The following is a 25,654-nucleotide window of genomic DNA, read 5'->3' as shown; positions in this document are numbered from 1 at the left end:
CCTCGGGCCCTTTCCACAAAGCCAGGTAGCAAGGGGGTTAAGGCGCCTGGAGGCCCTACTCTCACTTAACTGCTCCAGTTAGACCTGTGAGCGCCCACAGCGCAGGCGCACAACCTTCTCCAGGAGACGACGCCCACACGGAGGCTGAGGAACCCGCCTCTCACCCGGCCAGCGTGAGTCCGCCCCTCCCCTGCAAGGCCCGCCCCTCGACTTTGCAGTGTACGCCCGCCCCTCCCGGCCCAGCCCCAGCCCCAGCCCCAGCCCCTCCCGTGCAAGGCCCGCCCCTCAACAGTACAGTCCCCTCCCCTTCGTGGCGCAGTCCCCTCCTGTTCCACGCAGTCTCCGCCCCTCGACACCATTGTCCCCGCTCGTCCCCCTCAAGCCCCGCCCCTCCCCGGCATAATCCCCGCCTCTCCCGGCCCAGCCCCCGCCCCCCCGGAACAGTTCCCCGCTCCTCCCCGGCCCAGCCCCCGCCCCTCCCCGGCACAGTCCCCGCCCCCTGCCCTACACGCTCCTCCTCAAGTCCCGGACTCCGCGCCCAGCTGCCGCCCTCCCTCCCGCCGGACTCCACCCCTCTCCCGCCCAGGACTCCTCACGCGGGCCCCGCCCCCGCCGCGCTCCGACGCTCCGACGCCCGCGACGTTCCGCCCCCTACCGCCTTGGCCCACTCCGTGCCCACCGCCCTGGAGTCCCGCCCCGCCGCATCAGGAGCCCGCCCGTTTCCTCGGCAGCCTATTGGAGAGACGTCGCCGTGCTCGTTGACCAATGGCAGTCGCGGCGGGTGCGTCTCGCCCCCGCGCCCTGCGTCGGGATAAATCAAGCTGCGTCCGTCCCCGTGTGCTAGTCAGAAGCCATGTGGCGCGGCGGCGTGCGGACGCGCAGTTTGCTGGAGCGGCTGAGGGGCGGGTGAGAGCAGGCGGGTGGGAGAGAGGGAGGAAGGGGCGGTCCCGACAGCGGGGAGACTCCAGGAGGCTCTGTGGTGTCGTCCGAGTCCTAAAGGGCCGCACCACCGCTTCCTGCTCTGGGGGCCCGGGCCCCGACCAAGACGCTTCCCCTTGGGGAGCCTTGACCCCAGGGCCCATCGTCCGGGAAGCCCGGACCCGGAGACCCTTCACCTGGGGAGCCCGGAGCCCGACCCTGAGGCCCATCGCCCGGGGAGCGGGGAACCCGGAGACCGACCCTGAGACCCCTCTCTCGGGGAGCCCGGACCCGGAGACCTTTCTCCCGGGGAGCCCGGAGCCCTATTCTGAGGCCCATAGCCCCGGGATCCCGAAGTCCGACCCAAGAGTCTTGCAGAGCCTGGATGAGGGACCGCACAGGCGTCCTTCCATCGCTTCCCCCTAGCAAAGGAAAGAGGTTCCTGTCCAGTTGCCAGGGTTGGGAACTGCAGCCTGAAGTCTGGGCAAAGCGGGTCCTGGCCCAAGGAGGCCTTACCCCTGGGACCTTAGGCGGTCCCAGAGTGGGTGGCCCTGTGTGTGCGGTTGTCGGGGCTTTTGAAGTGAAAATGGCCCTTGATGTGGATTGTAATAGGCGTGATTAAAGTTAATTGTCGGCTTGCGGTTCTCATTAACCTGGCTGCCCCCATGTCACCAGTTGTTGTGGGCAGGGAGTCCTCAAGACACCTGAGGCTTCCACACGGAGTTCTTATTTAAGCTGCGGTGTTCTTTGTTTTGTTTTTTTTTTTAATTTTTTTTTAACGTTTATTTGCTATTGAGGGGCACAGAGTGTGAGCAGGGGAGGGTCAGAGAGAGAGGGAGACACGGAATCCGAAGCAGGCTCCAGGCTCCGAGCTGTCAGCACAGAGCCCGACGTGGGGCTCGAACTCACGAACCTGTGAGATCATGACCTGAGCCGAAGTCGGATGCTTAATTAACCGCTTGAGTCACCCAGGTGCCCCTAAGCTGCGGTGTTCTTTTTTTTTTTTTTTTTTCAACTTTTGTATTTATTTTTGGGACAGAGAGAGACAGAGCATGAACGGGGGAGGGGCAGAGAGAGAGGGAGACACAGAATCGGAAACAGGCTCCAGGCTCCGAGCCATCGGCCCAGAGCCCGACGCGGGGCTCGAACCCACGGACCGCGAGATCGTGACCTGGCTGAAGTCGGACGCTTAACCGACTGCGCCACCCAGGCACCCCGCGGTGTTCTTAATACAGCTGTAGCTTCCAGAAATGGACTCGGTTTACGGAGAAAAGATCCACTCCAACCTTGAGTGATGGTGGTGTGCCAGGAGTGTGTAGATAAGATCCCTGCTAATTCGCAGAACCTTGTGTGACAGATGGTGCGGTTGAGCAGTGGCCCGGTGAAGAAGCATGGGGGTGTCCTCGTGCCTCCTGTGACTATGGCGGCAGGGGCCTTACCCGAGTCGCCGGTGACCAGAGAGTACGGGCGGGAGAGCCCGAGGTGCTGGGCTGCTTCTGCGCGCTCGGCGCCAGCGTTTGCTCCTTGTGGTTGTGCTCTTGATGGTAAAGAACACCTGCAAATCCTCTTCTGTGATGGCGGAATCAGCTGAGCCAGGAAGGTGATGGCTCATCTTGGTGATGTTGCCTGATGGCGTCCGACTCGGCGTTGTCGTTGTTTTCCTCTTCTGTGCGTGTCTCAAAGGAAATACTTGTGTCAGACAATGCCGACGTAGAAAACTCTATAAAGCAAGCGTATGGTGCGGTCGTGTCACCGTTACCCAGATCACCTCCAAACGACTGACTCTCCCGCCCTCTTAGATGCGATTGCTCTCTGGTCTGTTCCTGCTCCTCTTGATCCGTGTACGTGTGTATGTGCATATACAAAATTAAGTTCCAGTCATACAGTAGCTACATGGCAGCCGCTGTTTTATTTCACTCACCCCCACCCCCTCCCCTCTGGCCACCATCAGTTCTTGGTTTTTTTTTTTCCCAAGTGCGTTTTTTTAAAGATTATTTATTTTGAGACAGAGCAGAGGAGGGGCAGGGAGAGGGAGAGTCCCGAGCAGGCTGTGTGCAGTCAGCGAAGAGTCCGACCATCCCACCAACGTGAGACCATGACCTGAGCGCACATCAAGTCAGATGCTCAACTGACGGAACCACCCAGGCGCCCCAGTGATTCTCGTTTAAATGATGCCAAATGTTATTCCAGGATTGTTACCATTTGCACACCTAATTGCAGTGTAGGAGTTCCCCGTGAAGCGAGACTTCTTGCTTTTTACCAGTTCAGTAGATGTGTAATAGGAGTTTGAGGCCACATCGTGTACCTGCATGGGAAATGTCGTGTCATGTGAGAATTGTTTTTGGTGCAGGTGAGGGAAATTGGTATCATAATCATGTTACAGTTACTTATGAGTGTTGATGTATAAAAGGCTTGCAACATGCATTTATTAGCTGGATATAGTGAAGCTTCAGCTGAGTTGAGACAAAGGTCTTAAAATTGAAAGAACTTTACTGAAAACCGCAGAAATTCGTTTTCTGAAATGTTTGGAAAATGCAAGGCTTGCTTTTTCTTTGAAATGTCTTTGTCACGTACAAATGCCCTCATGATGTTGCAGAATTACGTTAGCCACACAGCGTCCTGCAGAAGCGTCTAACCTCGATTGCTTTCCTTCCACGGGGCAGTGCCAGCCTGGGAGCCCGGAGGAGGAGGGGCACCGCAGCCTGTGAGCGCGCCTTGCAGCACGAGGTGGGGGAGCGGATCCACGGCTTCACCGTCAGCCAGGTGCGCGGGCCCGCCTTGCTGCCCCACCCACACACCCTTGGGGTCTCTGTCCCAGGCCCTGGCTCGCCCGATTCACAGCGGGCTCGACCGAGTGGAGTTTGCCAGTGAAGGGATTTCCCGATGCTTCAATAAGTGCAGTTCCCCGGCCCTTCCCTGATCCCAACCCCTCCAACCCAATGCCTCTTTAGGTTTTAGAAAGTGAGTCCAGCCCATTGATGTTTCTGCACCCAGACACCTGACTGTTCTCTGTGCCGAGTGAAGACGGCCCACGTCTGTCCCACATCTACGTGGGGCTGCATGTTCCTAGCACGAGTTTGTTCCACACTCACGCAAAAACTTTGGTTTCGAGCCATTGGGGTTTCAGAATTATAGAAGATGGATTGTGGTCCTGCATTTATTTAATTTTGTGTTCACATTGGGTTTTTTTTTTCTTTTACACAGTGATTGAAAACTATGTATTTCACATCATTGACTGGCCGTCAGCCTCATGCTGTCGGTAGCACTTAGCGCAGGGAAGGGCGGGCAGCTCACAGCCCAGGGGGACACAGGTGCAGCTGTGATACAAGGAGAACTGGATGGGCATCCTGGTGCGAGTGCGGAGAGCAAAAGGATGGGGGGCCGGGGTCGCCTGGGTGGCTCAGTCGGTTAAGCGTCCAACTTCAGCCAGGTCACGATCTCGCGGTCCGGGAGTTCGAGCCCCACGTCAGGCTCTGGGCTGATGGCTCGGAGCCTGGAGCCTGTTTCCGATTCTGTGTCTCCCTCTCTCTCTGCCCCTCCCCCGTTCATGCTCTGTCTCTCTCTGTCCCAAAAATAAATAAACGTTAAAAAAAAAAAAAAGAGGGGCGGGAGGGGGGCAGGTTCCGGGAGAAGGGAGCGGTGTGTAAGGACAGCTGCCTCCCTGTAGGCTGGACACACAGGGACAGCAGTTCCCCGCAGGGCTCGGGAACGGGCAGTGGTGCGGCTTGGGTGAGGGGCTCCTGACGCGGGCGAGGGAGGGCCTTCGTGCGGTCCCTAGGGCCGTGCAGAGGAGTTTGCACTCAAAGTAGTTACTGTTCTTGAGGACCTCATTCAGAGTTCTTTCCTCTATTTTTCAAGTTTTGTAGAGATTTATGATAAAATACCGTCCTTGTTTGAGAAGCAGTCACCATGAAAGCTGTTAGGGGGCAGACAGTTCACATAGTGACTGATTGTAAACGCATTGATCATCTCTTACAAAGTAAGATATAAATAATTTAATGGTTGTAAACTCAGCAGGTAGTACAGGCCTCTTTAAGCAATGTCATTTGCGTGGGCGGTCCCCAGAACACACTCAGGACACCCGGGTTCTAATCTCTGCCCTGCTGGCAGCTTGCTGTAAGCACAGACAGCCCCTGGAAAGTGGGGGTGATAAACAGTGTGGTTGTCATAGTGATGCTCTATTGTGATTGGGGGGGAGAGGCCCCCGGCACAGTGGGGACGATACAGCCGTTTCTGAAGTGCCTTTGTGCAGGCTTTCGTAGATAGGAGACTACCATCTTGGGGGTGAGGATGCGTTTGTTTTTTTCACTTAAAATTTTTTAATGTTTTATTATTTATTTGAGAGAGAGAGAGAGAGACAGTGTGAGCGGGGGAGGGGTAGAGAGAGAGGGAGACAGAATCCGAAGCAGGCTCTGAGCTGTCGGCACACAGCCCGACGCGGGGCTCGAACTCATGGACCGCGAGATCATGACTTGAGCCGAAGTCAAAGTCGGATGCTTAACTGACTGAGACACCCAGGAGCTCCAAAATATGCGCAAGTTTAAAAAGGAAGAGCCTGTTTTTAGCCTGCCAGGGGAGGAGGCAGGCATTTGGTCTGGTCTTATAGAACTGCAGATGCTTGGAGGGAAAATTATCTAGAAGTATTTTATGTAAGAACTTATTCTTTTGTTATTATTAAAAAAATGGTTATCCATTTTGAGAGAGAGAGAGAGAGAGAGAGAAAATCCCAAGGAGGCTCCATGCTGTCAGTGCAGAGCCCGACATGGGGCTTGATCTCATGAACCTGTGAGATCATGACCTGAGCCAAAGTCAAGAGTCAGTTGCTTAACCAACTGAGCCACCCACCCGGGTGTCCCAGGATGCGTTTGTTTTTACCGGAGGTGATTTGTACCCTCCTGGACCCTCCTGCTAGGAGCAGGTAACTGGTCCTTAGAACTCTGAACCAGACACAGCAAAGTTCCGTCCCAGGCCGTGGGCGCTCCAGCACTGAGCTCCCAGCAGGGCCATTCTGCGCTTTCCCGAGCTGGTGTGTGTAAAAGGAAGCCATACAGTGCGCATTGCCAGTGGGACTCCTCCAGGGCGGCCTGGTGCGATGGATGGAGTTGGACTGCCGCTCTGTGGCCACGGCTCTGTGCCTCAATGTTTTCGTCTGTAGATGGGGCTGAAGATCCCTCTCTCACAGGATGACCCGTAAACTCTTGGGAAAATGTCTCGCAAACAGTAAGCGTTCAGAAAGAAGAGATGCATAGGATCGTCAGCCCTTGGCTTGTTCATAAGGTTTAGGGTCTGAAGGAGGTGGTTTCTGATGTGCCCCCAGCCCCACCATGCCAGCCTCCTGGTGCTGCCTGATTAAAGGCAGTCAGGCCAGGCCCTGCAGTGCAGTGAACGTAACTGCCCTGAGCGCTTTTCCATCTGAGTCTAGCTGTTTGCGTCTTTATTCATTCAGGTAACGGACATCCCTGAACTGTCCCTGACCGCGGTGAAGCTTAGCCATGACAGCACAGGAGCCAAATACTTGCACTTGGCCCGAGAAGACACAAACAACTTGTTCAGGTGTGTGGTGCATCTTGGGAGCACGTTCTCGAGTGTCTCCACCGAGAACGTCTGCCGTCCGTTACGTGGTTAAAGGTCCCGGTTCACGAATGTTTTAGTTTTGTTGGCTGCATCCTGAAAACATGAGGAGAAGGTAAGTGGATTTGTGTCTAAAGCCACAGCTGGTGCAAGTTTGCAGCCTGAATTAGCGATTTCATACGCTGTGGTCGAGACTGTTTTCGCGAAGGGTTACGATGTTACGGTGACCAGATCTGGTAGCCGCGGGTGTCACAGGTTTGGAAAGTGTGCCGTACCACCCGCCTGACCTCCCCGCCTGCCGTCTGGTCTTTGCCGCAGCGTGCAGTTCCGCACCACCCCCCTGGACAGCACCGGCGTCCCGCACGTCCTGGAGCACACGGTCCTGTGCGGCTCTCAGAAGTACCCGTGCAGAGACCCCTTCTTCAAGATGCTGAATAGGTCCCTGTCCACTTTCATGAACGCCTTCACAGGTCAGCTGGCGTCTGGGACTGGGGCCGCGCTGGGCCTGGCTGCCGCACCCGCCAGGATCCTCGCTGGGGAGGGGGGAGCCGGCAGCTGTGGACCAGCACGGATTTGCCATTCTCTAGTCTGCTGGAAGTTTAGTCTTCCAGGAGAGCTGCATGGGGGTCAGTTTATACAAACTGGAGTCTTAGGGGAGGGGCAGCTGAGATGTTTCTGGGAAATTTGCTACAAAATTTGACATCTGTAGCGTCATGTTAATGCCCTGGTGGCGGGGCTTGGAAACAGGGCAGCCAATAGACTGATGGTGTGCACGGAAGTGCGGTGAGGGCTGTGGCGAACGCGCATGGCATCAGCTGTCTGTAGATGAGGTCGTCTTTCTAGGCGCGTGAGGTGTGGCCTCTGCGCCCTGGGCAGTGAGGGGTCCCTGTTGGCGGGGGGCGGGGGGTAGGGGGAGGCTGCAAGTGGCCAAAGCCCCGGGAATCTGGCGAGTTTTAAAATCTTTTCATTTATACCCAGCTAGCGATTATACTCTGTACCCGTTCTCCACACAAAATCCCAAGGACTTCCAGAATCTCCTGTCTGTGTACTTGGATGCAACCTTTTTTCCCTGCTTGCGGGAACTAGATTTCTGGTGAGTGAGGACAGATGGATTTGGACTTCAGTGTTAGAGTCCCTGTCACTGTGTAATCATTGATTATTATTTAGGCAGGAAGGATGGCGACTGGAACATGAGAATCCGAGGGACCCCCAGACACCCCTGACCTTCAAAGGAGTCGTCTTTAATGAGATGAAGGGAGCATTTGTGAGTTTTTTCCTTTTGTATAATTGTGTAGAAATGATATTCCCGTGTAAAATATTGGAACATAAAAAGGTCTGGGGGAGAGTCGACATTCTCTCATGTCATGTAATGTGCTTACGGCACGGGCCCTGTTGAACTAGCCAGGGGACTGTGCAGTGAGCACCGGCCATAAGACGAGATGGCCAAGCTCCCAATTTTCTAGGACCCGGTGTTCCAGACCAGCAGCTCCCCCACTGCGGTCTCGGGCCCTGGCATCTGGTCTGCGGGAGTCTGGGAGATAAAAGCGCGCGAGGCAGTGCTGGACATGGCCATTTTTGCTCGTTCTTGCCCAAGTGCAGTTCCCGAGCCTGTGTTACGTGTTGTGTGAGAGCATTTATCGGATCTGGAAGCAGATAGGAAAATCCAGCGGTCTCCTGTTAAGCCAGACATTAAGAAGATTTATTTGCAGAATGTGCAGAAACAGTGCTATTCTTCTCAGTGATATTTCTGCTTTGTTGAAAAATGTTTGCTAACGTGTAGTGATGGGTTAAGATTATGAGTGAACAGGTAACTTTTTTAAAAGGTCTCGGCTTTAATTTGTAACAGAAAAGCTATGTGTACACACACTCCTATGTAATCAGGAAACCCACCTCGTGGAAAGCTCTTTGGGGGCCTCCCTGAGTTTTAGGATATGAGGCTCTGGAGACCAGGTGGTGTGAGAGCCTCTCTCCGGGCCCCGTCCTCACAGCCCTTGGAGTTCTGCCCTGACGCGGGCTGCTTTCCTGCCCTGTGCTGCTTCTTTAGCCATTAATACTTGGTTTGGGCCCCGTGCCTTCCAGCACCTTCTGGAAATTCAAGTTAGAGTGACAGCCTTTGCTCCGGAAGCCCACAGACACCCCCCCCCCCCCCCCCCCCCCGCAGCTCTCGGCAGGGACTCTTGCGCACTGTTGTGCGTGCACACCGCTGCCCGGCGCTCTGCTATGCACTTGCTGTGGGCCATGCACACTGCATAGTGAGTTTTCTTTTCTGAGACACGTCATCCCTGGGTCCTGTGCAGAAACCCTGGGTGGACTCTGTTAGACAGTATCTGCACCCACGGCCTTGTTTACATCGTCACAGTTTGAATCACAAGGTGTTACAGGTGTATCGCCCAGAGGGTTAGTAATTTGCTGTGTTGTAATGTAACAGTGTGTGTTATTTTACGCTTCTGTGTATAATTTTTTTCGTTTGAAGACAGATAAGGAGAGGATATTCTCGCAGCACCTTCAGAACCGACTCCTGCCTGACCACACGTACTCGGTCATCTCCGGGGGCCATCCGTTGTGCATCCCAGACCTCACGTGGGAGCAGCTTAAACAGTTCCACGCCACCCATTATCACCCTAGTAATGCTAGGTAACGTTTCAGTTTTAAAGCTGAGTTAATGGTGGGTTGATTCAGAGTTGTTTGCATACAGTAAGTGACACGGCTTCTCTCACGTGTGGCCAAGAACTGTTTGCTCAAGAACTCTGTAAGGTTAGACGATTCTTAATGGATTGCCCTTCTCGCGTACGTGGACGCTCATTCTGAAAGTCTGCGGCAAGAACTTTTTATTGTTCTCTTTTTTTAAAGTTTTGTGTTTTTTTTAAATTTTGGGAAAGAGAGTGTGAAAGCAGGGGAGGGGCAGACAGAGGGAGACTCCCAAGCAGGCTCCGTGCTGTCGTGCAGACCCCGACGCGGGGCTCAGTCCCACCAACCGTGAGATCATAGCCTGAGCTGAAATCGGACGCTTTAACCGACTGAGCCACCCAGGGGTCCTGGTGGTTTACTCTTAGTAGTTAAGTTTGTGTCCCTGAAGCACAAGGATGTGCCCTGCACAAGTGCCGCATCCACACTCGCCGACGCTTGCCTGAAAGCACCGAGTTCTTCCTTCCGGATCTTCAGGTGGTGCCCGGAATGGTTGTCCGGCCCAGACGAGCCGTGTGTTTTGTACAGCTGGTTTTCTCCGTGTAGACACATCTGGCGGGTTGGTGTTGTGGGATCCTGTGAATATTCTGTTCCTTGTCTGTGCTTTTATTTATTTATGGACTGACCCATGTTTATTGCCTGGAGCACTTCCTTTCGTAGAGTTGGCAAAGTTTTCCGAAGAATTCTCTAATTTCTTTTACGCTTAGCGGCTGGACCTCGTGAGGAGGCACTTCCCTCCTCAGTAGGGGCCGCCGGGTCACCCTGAAGTACAGTCTGAGGGCACGGGCGGGTGCCTGCTGCTTCCTCGGCTGTTCTAGGGGGAGATGGTGACGTAGCTCCTCCAGGGATGACAGAAGAGGCTTTGTTTTTATAGATGTTGGCCTGTTTCATTGTAATACCACGATGACCTCATAGAAATATTTTTGTATATGTGTATAGTTGAGATTATGTGATCAAATGAGATCTGTTGTCTTTTTTTTTCCCCCTTATGCTCAAATTGTTTCAACTGCGGCCCGAGGAAAGTCATTTAATTGTCTTCCCTTTCTTACGGCTTCTTTGGTCTTCAGTACTAGCTTCTGTGCCCCTGCCCTGATCCCAGGCGCGTCCTGCTCCAGATCTGGGTCAGTTCTTCGTGTAAGGAGCCCTGCGGCTGCGTGGAGGCAGCCATGGTCTTTAGGGCCCGGGGTCTCCATGGACGCCAACGATGCTGCTGCTTACTGGTTGTCACTCTGGAAACCACGAGTGGAGAGTTCCGAAGGATCTTTCAGATATTAGTTCTCAAAATCCGATTTATTTATCTCATTGGGATATAGCTGACAGATGGCATTGCGTTAGGTTTAGGTGTGCAGCAAGGCGGTTTGGGTCACGCGGGTCACACGCAGTCCACTGTGGTGACCTGTGGTCACCATGCTGTCCTTTATATCCCGGGGACTCACTCGCCTTACAACTGCAACTTTGGACCCCTTTGACCCGTTTCGCCCACCCCCTCCTGGCAGCCACCACTCTGATTTCCGTATCCGTGAATCTTCGCTCGGAGAACAACGTACTAAAAAAAAAAAAAAAAAAACCAGATCAACTCTGTCTTTGTGCCCTTTGCCCCCTGGATGAATGTGCTGTCTTAAAAGCATGTAATCTGGAATTTGTAGGCTCGGTCTAAACTTTGTGAACTTCTTCAGTTGTCGGCGTGACGGAGGACTGCATTCCTGTAGCTAAGGCCGTGAAACGTTTTAGCGTGCAACTTACTTCGTTGCTGGAACACCTTTATATAGTATGTTTAAAATAAACTTCTGGCAGGTTTTCATTTAACTACATCTTTCTGCATGATTTATGTTGTGTTTGAGCCACCTATCTTACAACAAGATCAAAAGCCTGTATTTGGTCTTTGTAGTTATAAAGCAAGTGAAAAAAATGTGTTTTTATACAAACTTCATCTCAGTATGGGACACATTCGTCATTAGCTGCTCTCGGTGCATAACTTGCATTTTTACATTTCATTTTAGTTCTACTCTGGTCAACGTCTCATGTTGTAGGAGTTTCAGGTGGACGGTATTGTGATTCAGCAGTTCCACACATCGGTCGGTGCCCATCGGGGCTCCTGTCACCCCTTTCACGCCCAGCCACCTCCCCTCTGGCAACCGTCTGTTCCTTTTCTGCCCTTAAGACTTGTTCTGGTTTGGGGGTGCCTGGGGGGCTCAGTCGGTTAAGTGCCGGACTCTTGATTTTGGCTCAGGTCGTGATCTTGTGGTTTGTGCATTCGAGCCCCACGTTGGGCTCTTTGCTGACTGTGTGAGGTCTGTTTGGGATTCTCTCTCTCTCTCTCTCTCTCTCTCTCTCTCTCTCTCTCTCTCTGCCCCTTCCCTGCTCACATGCAAGCGAGCTCACCCTTTCCCTCTCCCTCTCTCAAAAGAAACTTAAAACTAAAAAAAAATAAAGACTGTTGTTTCGGTTTGTCTCCTTTTTTTATCCCCCTTTGTTCATTTGTTTTCTTTCTTAAGTTCTACAAATGAATGAAATCACATGGTGTTTGTCTTTCTCTGACTGGAGTATTTTCCTTCGCATTACCTTCTCTAGCTCCATCCGTGTCGTTGCAAATGGCGAAATGTCATTCTTATCATTCCATTCTGTGTATGTGTATTAATATGCACACTGCGTTTTCCTTATCCATCTGTCGGTGGACACTTTGGGACTTCCATAAATAATTATGCTGCAATAAACACAGGGGTACCTACCTATATCCCTTTGAATCTGTTTTTGTATTTTGGGGGAAATACTCAATAGTGTGATTACTGGATAATATAAGGGGTTCTTTTGTGGTTCAATACAAATTTTAGGATTATTGTAGTTCTCTGAAAAATATTGGTGTTTTGACAGGGATTGCATTAAATCTGTAATGCTTTGAGTGGTGTGGACATCTTAACAGTGTTCTTCCAATCCCTGAGCATGGGCTGTCTTTCCATTTGTTTGTGTCGTCTTCAATTTGTTTCATCAGTTTTTTATATTGTCTTTGGAGTACATATCTTCCACTCCTTGGTTAAGTTTTTTCCTAGGTATTTTATTAGTTTTGGTGCAATTGTAAATGGGATTTTCTTAAACAAAATTTCTTTTTCTGCTATTTCGTTATTAGTGTATAGAAACGCAACAGACTTCTGTATGTTGATTTTGTATCCTGTAATTTTGCTGAATTCACGTACCAGTTCTAGCAGTTTTTGGTGGGGTCTTTAGGGTCTTGTATTGCATAATGTGTCATCTGCAAACACTGAAAGTTTTGGTTCTTCCTTAGCAGTTTGGACGCCTTTTATCCCTTTTGCTTGTCTGAGTGCTGTGGCTTGGACTTCCAGTGCCGTGTTGAATAAATGTGTGGTGACCAGGGTGGACATTCTCATCCTGACTTTGGGGAAAAAGCTCATTCAGTATGACGTTAGCTGGTGGTTTTTCATATATGGCCTCTGTTATGTTGAGGGGTTTCCCTGAAACCTGTTCTGTCGAGGGTTTTTATCATTAATGGATGTTGTTCTTTGTCGGATGATCTTATGGTTTTTAATCTTTTTTTTTTTTAAGTTTATTTTGAAAGTGAGAGAGAGTGAGCACATGCGTGAGTGGGGGAGGGGCTGAGAGGGAGGATCCCAAGCAGGCTCCACACTGGCAGCGTGGAGCCCGCTGCGGGGCTTGACCTCATGAACCATGAGATCACGACCTGAGCTGAAACCAAGAGTCAGACGTTTAACTGACTGAGCCACCCAGGTGCCCCTTTTATCATTTCTCTTACTGATGTGTGATGTAGCACAGTGGTGGATTTGTGAATATTGAACCATCTTTGCATCCTGAGAATAAATCCCACTTGATCACGGGGAAGAATTTTTTAAATACATTGTTAGATTTGGATTGCTGATACTTTGTTAAGCATTTTTGTGTCTGTGTACATCAGAGATAACGGCTGTAGTTCTCTTTTTTTGTGTGTGATATTTTTTTTCTGGTTTTGGTATCGGGTAATGCTGGCCTCATAGAATTAATTTGGAAGTTTTCCTTCTTCATCTATTTTTGGGAAAAGTTCGAGAAGAATATTCATTAACCCTGCTTTAAACGTTTGGTAGAATTCACTTATGATGCCATCTGGTCTCAGACTTTTGTTTATTGGGGGTTTTCAGTTACTGACTCAGTTTCTTTCCTGGTTATTGGTGTGTTCAAATTTTCTGTTCTGTTTTTGGTAGTTTATAGGTTTCCAGGAATTTATCCATTTTTTCTAGGTTGTACAATTTGTTGGCATATAGTTTTTCATAATGTTCTCTTATAATCCTTTGTATTTCTGTGGTGCTGGTTGTTACTTCTGTCTCGTTTCTGATTTTTGTTTGAGTCCTCCCTTTTTTGATGAGTCCATCTAAAGGTTTATCAGTTTTGTTGATCTTTTGAAAGAACCAGCCCTTGGTTCCATTGATGTATTCTATTTTTTTAGTTTTGTGTATCATTTATTTCTGCTCTAATCTATTATTTCCTTTAATCTGCTGGTTTGGCGTTTTCTTTGTTATTTTTCTAGCTCCTTCAGGTTTAAGGTTAGGTTGTCTGTTTGAGGTTTTTCTTGCTTCTTGAGGAAGGCCTGTATTGCTACAGACTTCCCTCTTAGAACTGCTTTTGGTTTATACCAACCAAAGGATTGGACCATTGTATTTTCATTTTCATTTGTTTCCATGTCTTTTTTGATATCCTCTTTGATTTCTTGGTTGACTCATTCATTTTTTAGTAGCACATTATTTAGCATCCATATATTTGTGCTCTTTCTGTTTTTTTTTCTTGTGATTGATTTCTAGTTTCACAGTGTTATGGTCAGAAAAGATGTATGGTAGGACTTCAGTCTTTTTGAGTTTGTTGAGACTTGTTTTGTGCCATAATATGTGATCTATTCTGGAGAATATTCCATGTGCACTTGAAAATAATGTGTATCCTGCTGTTTTAGGATGGAATGTTCTGAATATATGTTATATCCATCTGGTCCAGCATATCATCCAAAACCACAGTTTCCTTTTGAATTTCTGTTTAGATGATTTGTCCATTGATGTAAGTGGGGTGTTAAAGTTCCCTACTATTACTGTGTTACTATCGATTACTTCCATTATGTTTGTTATTAGCTGCTTTATGTATTGGGTGCTTCTGTGTTGAGTGCATTAATATTATAGTTGTTATATCTTCTTTAAAAAAATTTTTTTTTAACATTTATTTTAGAAAGACTGCAAGTGGGGGAGGGACAGAGAGAGAGGGAGACACAGAATTGGAAGCAGGCTTTAGGCTCTGAGCTATCAGCACAGAGCCCGATGTGGAGCTCGAACCCATGAACCGTAAGTTCATGATCTGAACCAAAGTCAGACACTTAACTGACTGAGCCACCCAGGTGCCCCTATAATTGTTCTGTCTTCTTGTTGGGTTGTTCCCTTTATGATTATATAGTGCCCTTCTTTGTTTCTTGTTACAGACTTTGTTTTCAAGTTTATTTCATCCAATGTAAGTATTGCTACCCTGGCTTTCTTTTCACTTCCATTTGTATGATAGATGTTTCTCCATCCCCTCACTTTCAGTCTGCAGGTGTCCGTAAGTCTGAAATGAGTCTCATGTAGGCAGCATATAGATGGGTTTTGGTTTTTTATGCATTCCATCACCCTGTATCTTTCGATTGGAGTATTTGGTTATGTATATTCAATTATTGATAGGTATGTACTTACTGCCAGTTTGTTACTTGTTTTATGATTATTTTTCTAGTTCTTCTCTCGCTCTAGGTTGGTTTTCTTTAGTGATATACTTGGATTCTTTTTTGTTTGTTCTTTTCACATCTGTTACTGGATTTTGATAAACAGTTACCATTAGGTTTGTATATGTCCTCTTTAGCACGTAGCAGTCTATATTAAGTTGATGGTTGCTTAAGTTTGAACCCATTTTTTATCCCTCCCCCATATTTTGGGTATATCGTGTCATATGTTACATCCTTTTATGTTGTGAGTCCCTTGACTGATTTTTACAGATATACTTGTTTTTACTGCTGTTGTGTTTCTTAATTTTCTTACTGTCATTAATGGTCTTTCCTTTCCACTCAGAGTCCCCTTTAACATCTTGTAGGGTTAGTTTAGTAGTCATGAACTTCTTTAATCTTTGTTTATCTGAGAAACTCTTTATCTCTCATTCTGTTATGAATGGTAGCCTTTCTGGACAGAGTGTCATTGGCTGCAGATTTTTTCCTTTCAGCACTGTGAGTACATCATGAACCTCCCTTCAGGCCTGCAAAGTTTCTGCTGAAAAATCCACTAATGGCCTAACAGGGTTTCCTTTGTATGTAACTTTATTTCGTGACTTTTAAAATTTCCTCTTTATCACTTTTTTTTCTATTTTAATTACTAGGTGTCCTGGTGTGGACCTCCTTGGGTTGATTATGTTCGGGGCTCTCTGGGCCTCCTTGATCTGGATTTCTTCCCCCAGATTAAGGAAGTTTCCAGCTGTTATTTCTTCAGATAACCTTTATGCCCCCTTTTCTCTCTTCTTCCTCTGGAATCCCTAAAATGCAGATGTTAACTACAGTTGATGATGTCACTGAGTTCCCTAAGTCTGTTGTCGTTTACAGAATTCTTTTCTCTCACCCGCTCGGATTGATTGATGACTTTCCATTGCTCTGTCCTCCAGGTTGCTGGTTCCTTCTTCTGCTTCCTCCAGTCTGCTGTTTCTCCCACCTAGAATATTTCAGTTTCACCTGTTGTGCTCTTCATCTCTGACTGGTCCTTTTTGGTCTGTGCTGGGGCCCCACTGAGGTCTTCCTCTCCTTTCTCAAGTCCAGGGAGTGTCGTTATGACCATTACCTTCAATTCTCTAGCAGGCACGTTGCTTTTCTCCATTTTGCTTAGGTTTCTTGCTGTCATTTTGTCTCCTCCTTTCAGTTGGGACACATTCCTGTGTGTCCTCATTGTCTCGCTCTCAGTATCCGTTCTGTGTGAAAGTCAGCTGCGTCCCCCGCTCTTGAAAGTAGTGGGCGGGTGCACACTTTTAACAAGGCGACTCTGGTCCTCTGCCAGAGGGGATGTGCTGCCGTGCAGGAGACCGGGGTCAGTTGGGGAGAGCTGCAGAGTGTGCGTGCGCGGGGCATGCAGTCTTACCAGGGTGTGTGTCCTCCGCTGGAGGTGATCGGCTGCTGTGGCTGCCACCCCTGTAAAGCATGCATTTAGGAAACACGGTGATGGGAAGGTGTGCCCTGGGCTCCTGTGGGAGGGGATCCCCAGCACTGGGGCTGAGGGGGGGGCGGGGTGGGGTCGGGGGGCACAGTGTAAGCAGGTCTTGGCTCCTGGCGGAGTCTCCCGTCGTCTCTGTCCCTCGGGACACGCTCTGACACCCTCCTGCCTGCCCCTCTGTTTTTCAAGCTGCTGCTTCTTTGCATTATCTCCACTGGCTGTTTGTTAGGCCCTCTCTTCAAGGGCAGGGACTCCGCTTCCTATCACCTCCAGGTTCTCCCAGAAAGAGCCTGCCAATTTTTAAAGTTCCAGCTTTAGGTCTCGCTAGTTGTAAGAACTCGTGAGATCCGGCCCCTCTCATTTTCAGAGCCACATATTACGGGGATTCACCTTTCCATGTGCTCTCCCCGGAGTGACAGTCTGTTTCTGTCCCCTCTCCCCGCCCACGGGCCCTTCCTCCAGCAGACGGTCTGCTGGTCCGTTTAGCTCCCCACCGCGGCTCTGCCCCTCCTTCCCTCTTCAGTGTGTCCTCTTCTCTGTGTCTAGTTGTGGCGTTTGTTCTGGCAGTGGGCGCGTGGTTTCCTGGGTTATTTACCAAATGGGACTGGATCTGGTTGTGTCTGTGGGATGAGGTGAGCTGAGGGTTTTCCTCCTCTGTGTACCTTCCATTTTATACGGAAAGACATCTGTGTAGATTCCCAATCGCGTAAACTGAGCTAGACTGATACATTCTCTCAACATTTCAGGTTCTTCACTTACGGCAATTTCCCGTTAGAACAGCATCTGAGACAAATTCACGAAGAAGCACTGAGTAAATTTGAGAAAATTAAGCCAAATACTGCAGTGCCCACTCAGAAGCCTTGGGATAAGCCAGTAAGTGCCCCATCCAGAGAATAGACACTCAGTACATTGAAATGGAGAGCCAGACTGCGTACTAATCACAGGATTTTCAAATGTTGAGGGCTCTGCCTTGAACGTAAGAGCTTCTTGAGCCTCAGGAACAGTTATGTGTCTGAAAAGAAAGTTAATTTAGTGAAAAGCATCTCCTGGGCCACGTTATACACACACAGGGAACTTACTAGATTAAACCTAGTCCTTCCTACTCTGTCCCTACTTAAAGCATCGTGTCGCTTTACAGAGGGAGTTCCAGATAACATGTGGCCCAGACGCACTGGCTGCAGACTCCTCTAAACAGACAACCGTCGGGGTCGGCTTCCTCTTACCAGAGTAAGTGTCCGCTGTGAACTGGGGAAAGTGCAGGTTAGCAGCTTTGCAGGTGAGTTTTCCAAGTGTAAATGGGTCGGCGGTCGGAATTTCCAAGTCCAGCAGCCGGTGGATGTCAGGGAGGGCTTTAGCAGCATCTGGGGTGGTTTGGGGGAAATCGCTTTCACTAGCTATCCAGAAAAATGTAACTTCTCTTCTCACTGCTTTGTGAAGCTTATTTCTGTGGAGAAAGGTGGCTCGGACAGCGGTTAACATTTGTGGGGTGGGATCCCCGATGCCATTGAGCGGGAGAGGAGCGCAGCGAACGCTGGCTTGACAAAAACGTACGACACACACAATTGTGTAGTTGTGGAGACGTGGACACGTGGGGCACGCGGGCAGGAAGGGGTCCTCCGCCGTGCTGTTCCTGTCGAGGTGTAGACAGTGCAGTTGTAATTGGGATGATACAAGTCGGAATGCTTGGCACACTGTAGTACGATAGCGTTCGATATGTGGCTAAGTCAGCTTCATGGTTTGGGACCCCAAAATAATGCGGTTTACTAGAACTTTGCAAACCAAAAAAAAAATTATTCTCTCTTATCCATGTAAGTTAAAAATAGAGGTTAAAATGTAAGAATTTGTATTAGGTCAGCTTTGGAAATGAAAGTCAATTTATTGGTGATTTTAGTGATTTTGAAAACATTAATGAGGACCAACGGTTTCCCTTTTTCTCCCCTGCCCTTTGCATTAAGCATCACTGATACGTTTGAAGCCTTCACGTTAAACCTTCTGTCGTCACTCTTGATCAGTGGACCTAACTCCCCCTTCTACAAAGCATTAATTGAATCTGGGCTTGGCACAGACTTCTCTCCTGATGTTGGGTAGGTTTCACGACCGGGTCAGTAGTCGCGGTTGGGACCAGTTTTGACATTTGACGGTGTCTGGACACATTTTTGGTCGACACGACTAGGGAGGGGTGTCGGCACCTGGTGGGTGGGGTTAAGGATGTAGGATGCCTGACACCTCACAGTCGCGGGATGGTTCCGCTCCCGCCCCAAGCCCAGAACTGTGCCTTAGATTGTGGGTCCAGTACAGATAATTCCATCTCCTGGAGGGGACGTTTGGAAAAAGAGAAAAGAAAGATCGCTTGTTCAAGATCTCAGGATGGCATACTGCTGCCCGTTTGAAAAGCCAGGTTGTTAAATACTCTTTCAAATTTTAAAATTTTGTAAAAGTGCAGCCGTTCTGTTTTTAGATTTAATTTTGCCATAACTCTATAAAGTTCAAATTGTATTGGTTTTTAGAAATGTTAAGTGGACACGCGTGTGACAGTGAGCACGTGTGTGCGCGGACCAAATGTCCGAGAGCACCGCCGTCACTGGCTTTTTCTTGGAGGACTCGGGAGCCTCAAGCGTCCGTGGCTGTGCGGTCGAGAGTGCGTGATCTTCCAGCGAGCACACCGCGCGCGGAACGTGTCCGCGGCTGCCGCACAGTCTGCCTTTGTGTCGTAGGTACAACGGCTCCACGAGGGAGGCCTACTTCAGCGTGGGCCTGCAGGGGGTCGCCGAGCAGGACGTCCAGGCCGTCCGGGACATCATCGACAGGACCATCGAGGAAGTACTCCAGTGCGTGAGGCTGCTGGCCGCCGCCGGGCCGACCTTCTCCATCCCTGATGCTTTCCACGCGGGACCCCCCTCCCCACCCCAGCCGCATCGTTGGGCTTTTTTCCTCATAAAACGCGTGTTCGTCCACTTACGGTTGTTTAGTGCCTCCTTGCAAATCATCATCTCCGTTCTCTGTTTTTTAGGAAAGGATTTGAAGATGATCAAATAGAGGCTCTTCTACATAAAATCGAAATACAGATGAAGCATCAGTCTGTCAGCTTTGGACTCACCCTGACGTCTGTGTGTAATTTCTCACCTACCTCCTTCCTCTCGTGCTCTGTTTGTGGGTTTTGTTTTGCTTTAACTTTCATGACCAATGGGTATTTGACAGCTGAGGATACAGATATTCACAGCGCCTCTCATCTGAACCTTGAAAGCTGTGCCATTTTGGATCGGATATGTTTACTTTTAACTTAGTTTTATGATATGTTGTGTCTTTTTACCAGTGTAATCGGCTTTTTGGTAGCTTATGTTTTAAGGCAAGATAAGTTGACACAGAATACTTATGGATAGAGGTTTATAACTGTTGACTGTTGGTAATGATGCTTCTAAAAATTATTTCAAAACCCGTTCTTTATTTTATTAAGAAAAAACAGATCTGAAATTTTCCTGACCAAAGAATGACTTAATCTTTGCTTTGAACCGTCATCTGTGGTATTTTTAGCCACAGAAGCTGGTGTTTTAGTAAAATGGCCCGTTTGCTGTTTACTGAGCAAGCGCAGAGCTCACAGAGTGAGGCGCGCTGTGGCTTTGAAATTCTCGGTTGCAGTACGTTGCTCCCTGCTGGAACCACGACGGGGACCCGGTGGAGCTCCTGAAGCTGGGAAGTCAGGTGGCTCGATTCAGGCAGTGCCTCCGGGAGAATCCAGAGTTCTTGCAAGAAAAAGTAAAACGGTATTTTAAGGTAAGAAACTTGGAGGATTTATGTGAATGGGGACAGCCTTTCTTAATTATTAATTAATGCTCATAATAACTTAAAAAATGTAGTTTTCCGGATCCTGATGCAAGTTGGCTTTTTACGTGAATACCTGAGTGTGTTTTTTACAGAGGAATATATGTGTGCGTGTGTACTAATTAACAAAACATCTGCGGGCATTTTTTTCTGTTTTGTTGAAAGAAAGATTAGACCATTCACCGCAGTTTTTTGGAAGGTTTTGATAAGAATTAGTGTTCCCTTGTCATTCAGAGTTTGGTGGAGTTCACCGCGAAGAAATACTGTACTGGGATTTTCTTCATTGGGAGTCTTTTGGTTTTTATTTTATTATTTTTTAATTTTTTTTTGGTAAACGACTGACTCAGTGTCCTCGGTAGTTACTGATTTTCTCAGATTTTTCTGTTTCTTCACACTTCAGTCTGGGGGGTGTGGCTTTAGGAATTCGTCCATTTCTTCTAGGTTGTCCAGTTTGGCGTGTGATTGTCCAGTATTCCCTGGCATTCTTATTCCCTGATCTTTCTGATTCTGGTACTGTTGGTGCTAAGGCACCCCTCTCCATCTCTGCGTTTACTTGAGCCTCCCTTTTTTCTTGTCTGTCTAAAGGTCCGTCACGTCCAGCAGTCTGTGTGAAGAAGTCTTAGCCGTGATCTAATTTTTATCGTTTTCTTTATCCTGCTAGCTTTGTTTTGGGTGGATCCCACTTTTCTGTTTTCTGAATGTGTAGTGATAGGTTACCCATTGGGCTTTGTGGCCTTTCTTTGTTTTCAGTGTACGCGTTTACTGTGTACACATCACTCTTAACGTGATTTGTGGGAGCCTATAGTTTTCAGTATGTTCTGCCTGTAGGCTCACCTGTCTCAGAGTATTTTTTCTTTAACTTACTGGTTGTTTAAGAATGTGTTGTGTAACTCCCTGTATTTGTTGATTTTCCAGTTTTCCTTCTATAAGCAATACCTTAGAGATACCGTGTGTATGGTTCCAGATCACGGCAGTAAAGTGAATATTGAAATAAAGCGAGTCAGGTGAATTTCTTGGTTTCCCAGTGCATGTAACAGTTATGTTTACTCTACACTGAAGTCTATTAAGTGTGCAGTAGCATCATGTCTAAAAAAACAACGTACATATCTTAGTTAAAAACACTTTATTGCTAAAAAATGCCAACCACCTGAGCTTTCAGGGAGTCCTAATCTTTGCTGGTGGAGGGTCCCGTCTCCATGGTGATGATGGCTGCTGACGGATCAGGGTGGCGGTTGCCGAAGGTTGGGATGGCCGTGGCAATTTCTGAAATAAGATAGCTAATGAAGTTTGCCGCAGTGACTGACCCTTCCTTTCACGAATGATTTCTCTGTAGCAGGTGATGCTGTTTGATAGCATTTGACCCACAGTAGAACTTTCAAAATTGAAGTCAATGCTCTCAAACCTGCTGCTGCTTTACAACTGAGTTTGTGTCATATCCTGAATCCTCTTGTCATTTCAACAATCTTCACAGCATCTCAGCAGGAATAGATTCCATCTCAGGAACCCATGGGAAGCAACTCCTCATCCATTCAAGTTTTATCCTGAGATTGCAGCCATTCAGTCCCATCTCAAGGCCCCACTTCTGATTCTGGTCCTCTCGCTGTTTCCACCTCATCTGCAGTGACTCCCTCCACTGAGGTCGTGAGCCATTCACTGCCATCCACGAGGGCTGGAACCAACTTCTCCCAACTCCTGTTATCCTGCGAATGTCGATGTTTTGACCCCTTCCCACAAATCATGAGTGTTCTTAATAGCATCTGGAATGGAGAATCCTTTCCAGAAGGTTTTCAATTTACTTTGCCCAGATCCATCAGAGGAATGGCAGCGATAGCCTCATGGAATGTATTTCTTAAATAATAAGACTTGACAGTTGAAATGACTCCTTGAGCCATGGGCTACAGCATGGGTGTTGTGTTAACAGGCATGAGAACAATAATAATGCCATTATCCATTTCCGTCGGAGCTCTTGGGTGACCAGGTGCATTGTCAATGAGCAGTCATATTTTCAGAGGAGTCGCCTTGAGCAGTGGGGCTCAGCAGTGGGCTTAAAATATTCAGGAAACTATGGGGCACCTGGGTGGCTCAGTCAGTTGAGCGACTGACTCTTGGTTTTAGCTCAGGTCATGATCTTGAAGTTCATGAGTTCGAGCCTCACGTTGGGCTCTGTGCTAACAGTGCGGAGCCTGCTTGGGATTCTCTCTCTCTTTCTCTCTATGCCCCTCTGCTTGTGCTCTCTCTTCATTTCTGTCTCTCTCAAAATAAATAAAAAAATGTTCAGTAAGCCATGTTGTAAACAGAAGTGCTGTCATCCAGGCTCTGTTGTTTCATTTCCAGAGCACAGGCAGAACGGATTTGGTATAGTTCTGAAGGGTGCTAGTCGTTTTAGAATGGTCAATGGGCATTGGCTTCAACCCGAAGTCACCAGCTGCATTAGCCCCTGACAAAAGTCACCCTGTCCTTCAAAGCTTTAAAACCAGGCGTTGACTCCTGTCTAGCTATGGTAAGTCCTAGGTGCTGTCTTCTTCCCTCTATGGCCATTTCGTCTACATTGATCATCTTTCATTTAGTGTAGCCAACGTTAATAACTTCTGGTTAATACCTAATACTTATCTGGGTAACTCGCTCCTTCCCCTTGCGCTGCCGTGTTTGGAGACGACTTTTCAAAGCTCTGCCTGCTTCAAGCTCCTGCAGCTTCCCCTCGCCTGTCAGCCTTCCTAGAATTGAAGAGAGGTCGGGCCTTGCCCTGGGTGAGACTACGGCTTAAGGGAATGTTAGGACTGGTTTGATCTTCCATCCAGACCCCTCAAACTTGTCTCTGTATCAGTAGTAAGGTGATTTCATTTCTTACTTGTGTGTTTCCTGGACCAGCACTTTTCGTCTCCTTCGAGAACTTGTCCTTTGCATTCACAGCGTGGCCAACCGGTGCAAGGGCTGGGCTTGGCTTCTCCCAGCTTTCAACATACCTTCCTCAGTAAGTTAATCATTTCCAGCTTTATTTTATTTTGAGAGAGAGAGAGAAAAAAGAGAACGAACGCACAAGCAGGGGAGGGCAGAGAGGGCGAGAATCCCAAGCAGAGTCCGCACTGTCAGAGGCCGTGTAGGGCTCCATCTCGTGGACTGAGATCATGACCTGAGCAGAAATCAAGAGTCAGACGCTCAACCAACCAAGCCACCCAGGCACCCCTAATTGTTTTGAGCTTCTTTGTGAGAGATGTGTGACTTTTCACTTGAAGACTCAGAGGCCGTTGTAGGGTTAATGTTTGGCCTAATTTCAATACTGGTGTGTGACAGGGGATAGAGAGGCCCGAGGAGAGGGAGAGAGACCAGGGAGTGGCGGGTGGAGCAGTCAGAACACACACCTTTATCGATTAAGTTCACCGTCTTGTGTGGGTCTGTTCACGTCTCCCCAAAACATTACAGTAGTAGCCTCAGCGATCACCGACCACAGATGAGCATAATAAATACAAGGAAACCGTCTCAAACATGGCGAGAATTACCACGATGTGGCGCAGAGACAGGAAGCGAGCAGATGCGGCTCAGCGCAGCGCTGAGACCTTCAGTTTGTGCGAAAGATGCAGTATTTGCAAAGCTCGTTAAAACGGAGCACAAGAAAATACGCCTGTGTAGAATACAAAACAGTCCCCTAACTCTGTGAACATTCTGGTTATTTTTATGCAGGTTCTTCTCTTTTCCCCGTAAGTGCAGCTACCGTCTGTCACCTGCAGTGCAGTCACAGTATTGACCGTTCCCCATGCTGTTCCTTCCATGCTCGTGATTGTTCATTGCATAACCGGAAGCCTTGACCTCCCGCTCCTCGTCACCCGTTTTGTTCATCCTCACCCCTCCCCCCTCATGGCAAGCATCAGTTCTCTGTATTTATGGCTGCGTTTCTGCTTTTTTTTTTTCTTTTTTTTAATGTTTATTTACTTATTTTGAGAGAGAAAGAGCCCATGTGAGCAGTGGAGGGGCCGGGGGGTGGACGGGGAAAGAGTCCCAAAGAGGCTCCGGCAGAGCCGATCCTGACACGGGGCTGGACCTCATGAACCATGAGATCATGACCTGAGTGGAAATCAGGAGTCGGGCACTCAACCACCTGAGCCACCAAGGCACCCCTGTTCCCGCTTTTGTTTTTTAGATGCCACATGTAAGTGAAAACACGTCCTTTGTCTTTCTCTGACTTGTTTCATTTAGTATAATGCCTTCTGGGTCCCTCCACGTTCTTGCAGATGGCAAGATCTCATTCTTTATGGCTGAGTAACATCCCATTGAATGTATGGCACATCTTCATTGTTTATCAGCGCACGTTTAGGCTGCTTTCGTATCTTGGCTGTTGTAAATGAAGTAAACACACGGGCTCGCAGATCTTTTCAAATGAGTGTTTTCGTTTTTTTCTCTGTAAATCTCCAGTAGTGGAATGACTGGATCATAGGTTATTTCTATCTCTAGTTTTTTAGGGAACCTCCATACTGCCTTCCGCAGTGGCCACCCCAGTTTACATTCCCACCAAAAGCGCGCAAAGGCTCCTTTTTCTCCACATGCTCGCCAACACCTGTTATTTCTTTCTTTTGAGTCCGGCTATTCTGACAGGTGTGAGGTGGTACCTCATTATGGTTTTGATTTGCACTTCCCTGGTGGTGAGTGATGACGTTGAGCATTCATTGTGTCTTGGCCATCTGTGTCTTTGGAGAAGTGTCTCTCACTTATTTTTATGCCGGTACCGTAATGTTGCAGTTGCGCCTGCTTTTGTAATGTGACTGGAAGTCTGGAGTGGCGATGCCTCCAGTTTCCTCTTTCAAGGTTCCTTTGACTAGTCAAGGTCTTTTGTGGTTCTATACAGAGTTTAGTATTGTTTGTTCCAGTTCTCTGAAAAATGCTGTCGGCATTTGAACAGGGATTGTATTCAATCTGGAGATAGTTTGGGGCAGTATAGACATTTTAACACTGTTTTTCCAACCCATGAGCATGGAATGTCTTTCTGTTTCTTTGCATCGCCTTGAATTTTTTTTATCCGTATTTATAGTTTTCCAAGTATGGGTTTTTCAACTCTTCAGGTAAGTTTTGTCTTGGATATTTTACTGTTTTTTGTGCAGTTGTAAATGGAATAGTTTTCTTAATTTCAGTTTCTGTTGCTTTGTTATTAGTATATAGGAATGCAGTAGATTTCTGTGTGCTGATTTTGTATCCTGTGGCTTTGCTGAATTCATGTATCAGTTCTGGTTTTTTGGTGGAGTCTTTAGGGTTTGCCATATGGTCACATGTCCTCCATAAATAGTTTACTTCTTCCTTACCAATTTGGATGTCTTTTATTTCTTTTTGTCGTCTGATTGCTGTTAAGGCCAGGCCTTACAGTACTGTGTTGAATAAAGTGTTGAGAGTGTACATCTCTGTCTTCCTTCTGACCTTAAGGGAAAAGCTCTCAATTTTTCACCATTGACTATGATACTAGCTGTGGGTTTCTCATATAA

At 48.2% G+C, this 25,654-nt stretch overlaps 1 protein-coding gene across 3 annotated transcripts in view; it reads left to right on the top strand.

Moving 5' to 3' along the window:
- The first annotated feature begins 753 nt into the window (after positions 1–753).
- The window catches only part of PITRM1 (pitrilysin metallopeptidase 1), a 44,317-nt gene continuing 19,416 nt past the window's right edge, over positions 754–25,654 (top strand). For 2 of the 3 annotated variants that reach the window (XM_045060808.1, XM_045060806.1), the window contains exons 1-13: positions 754–906; positions 3,582–3,681; positions 6,365–6,471; positions 6,808–6,959; positions 7,468–7,582; positions 7,657–7,753; positions 8,963–9,123; positions 17,117–17,243; positions 17,509–17,597; positions 18,326–18,454; positions 19,085–19,198; positions 19,381–19,477; positions 20,007–20,141. In XM_045060808.1, coding sequence (XP_044916743.1) covers positions 854–906; positions 3,582–3,681; positions 6,365–6,471; positions 6,808–6,959; positions 7,468–7,582; positions 7,657–7,753; positions 8,963–9,123; positions 17,117–17,243; positions 17,509–17,597; positions 18,326–18,454; positions 19,085–19,198; positions 19,381–19,477; positions 20,007–20,141 — 1,476 coding nt within the window. In that variant the 5' untranslated portion in view covers positions 754–853. The remainder of the gene's footprint in view (positions 907–3,581; positions 3,682–6,364; positions 6,472–6,807; positions 6,960–7,467; positions 7,583–7,656; positions 7,754–8,962; positions 9,124–17,116; positions 17,244–17,508; positions 17,598–18,325; positions 18,455–19,084; positions 19,199–19,380; positions 19,478–20,006; positions 20,142–25,654) is intronic. The other variant, XM_045060807.1, reaches the window with a different exon arrangement.

The sequence above is a fragment of the Felis catus genome, chromosome B4 (assembly GCF_018350175.1).
Source record: "Felis catus isolate Fca126 chromosome B4, F.catus_Fca126_mat1.0, whole genome shotgun sequence".
Lineage (NCBI taxonomy): Eukaryota > Metazoa > Chordata > Mammalia > Carnivora > Felidae > Felis > Felis catus.
The sequence above is the reverse complement of the archived record's forward strand: the minus strand, read 5'-3'. Positions and strand labels throughout refer to the sequence as shown.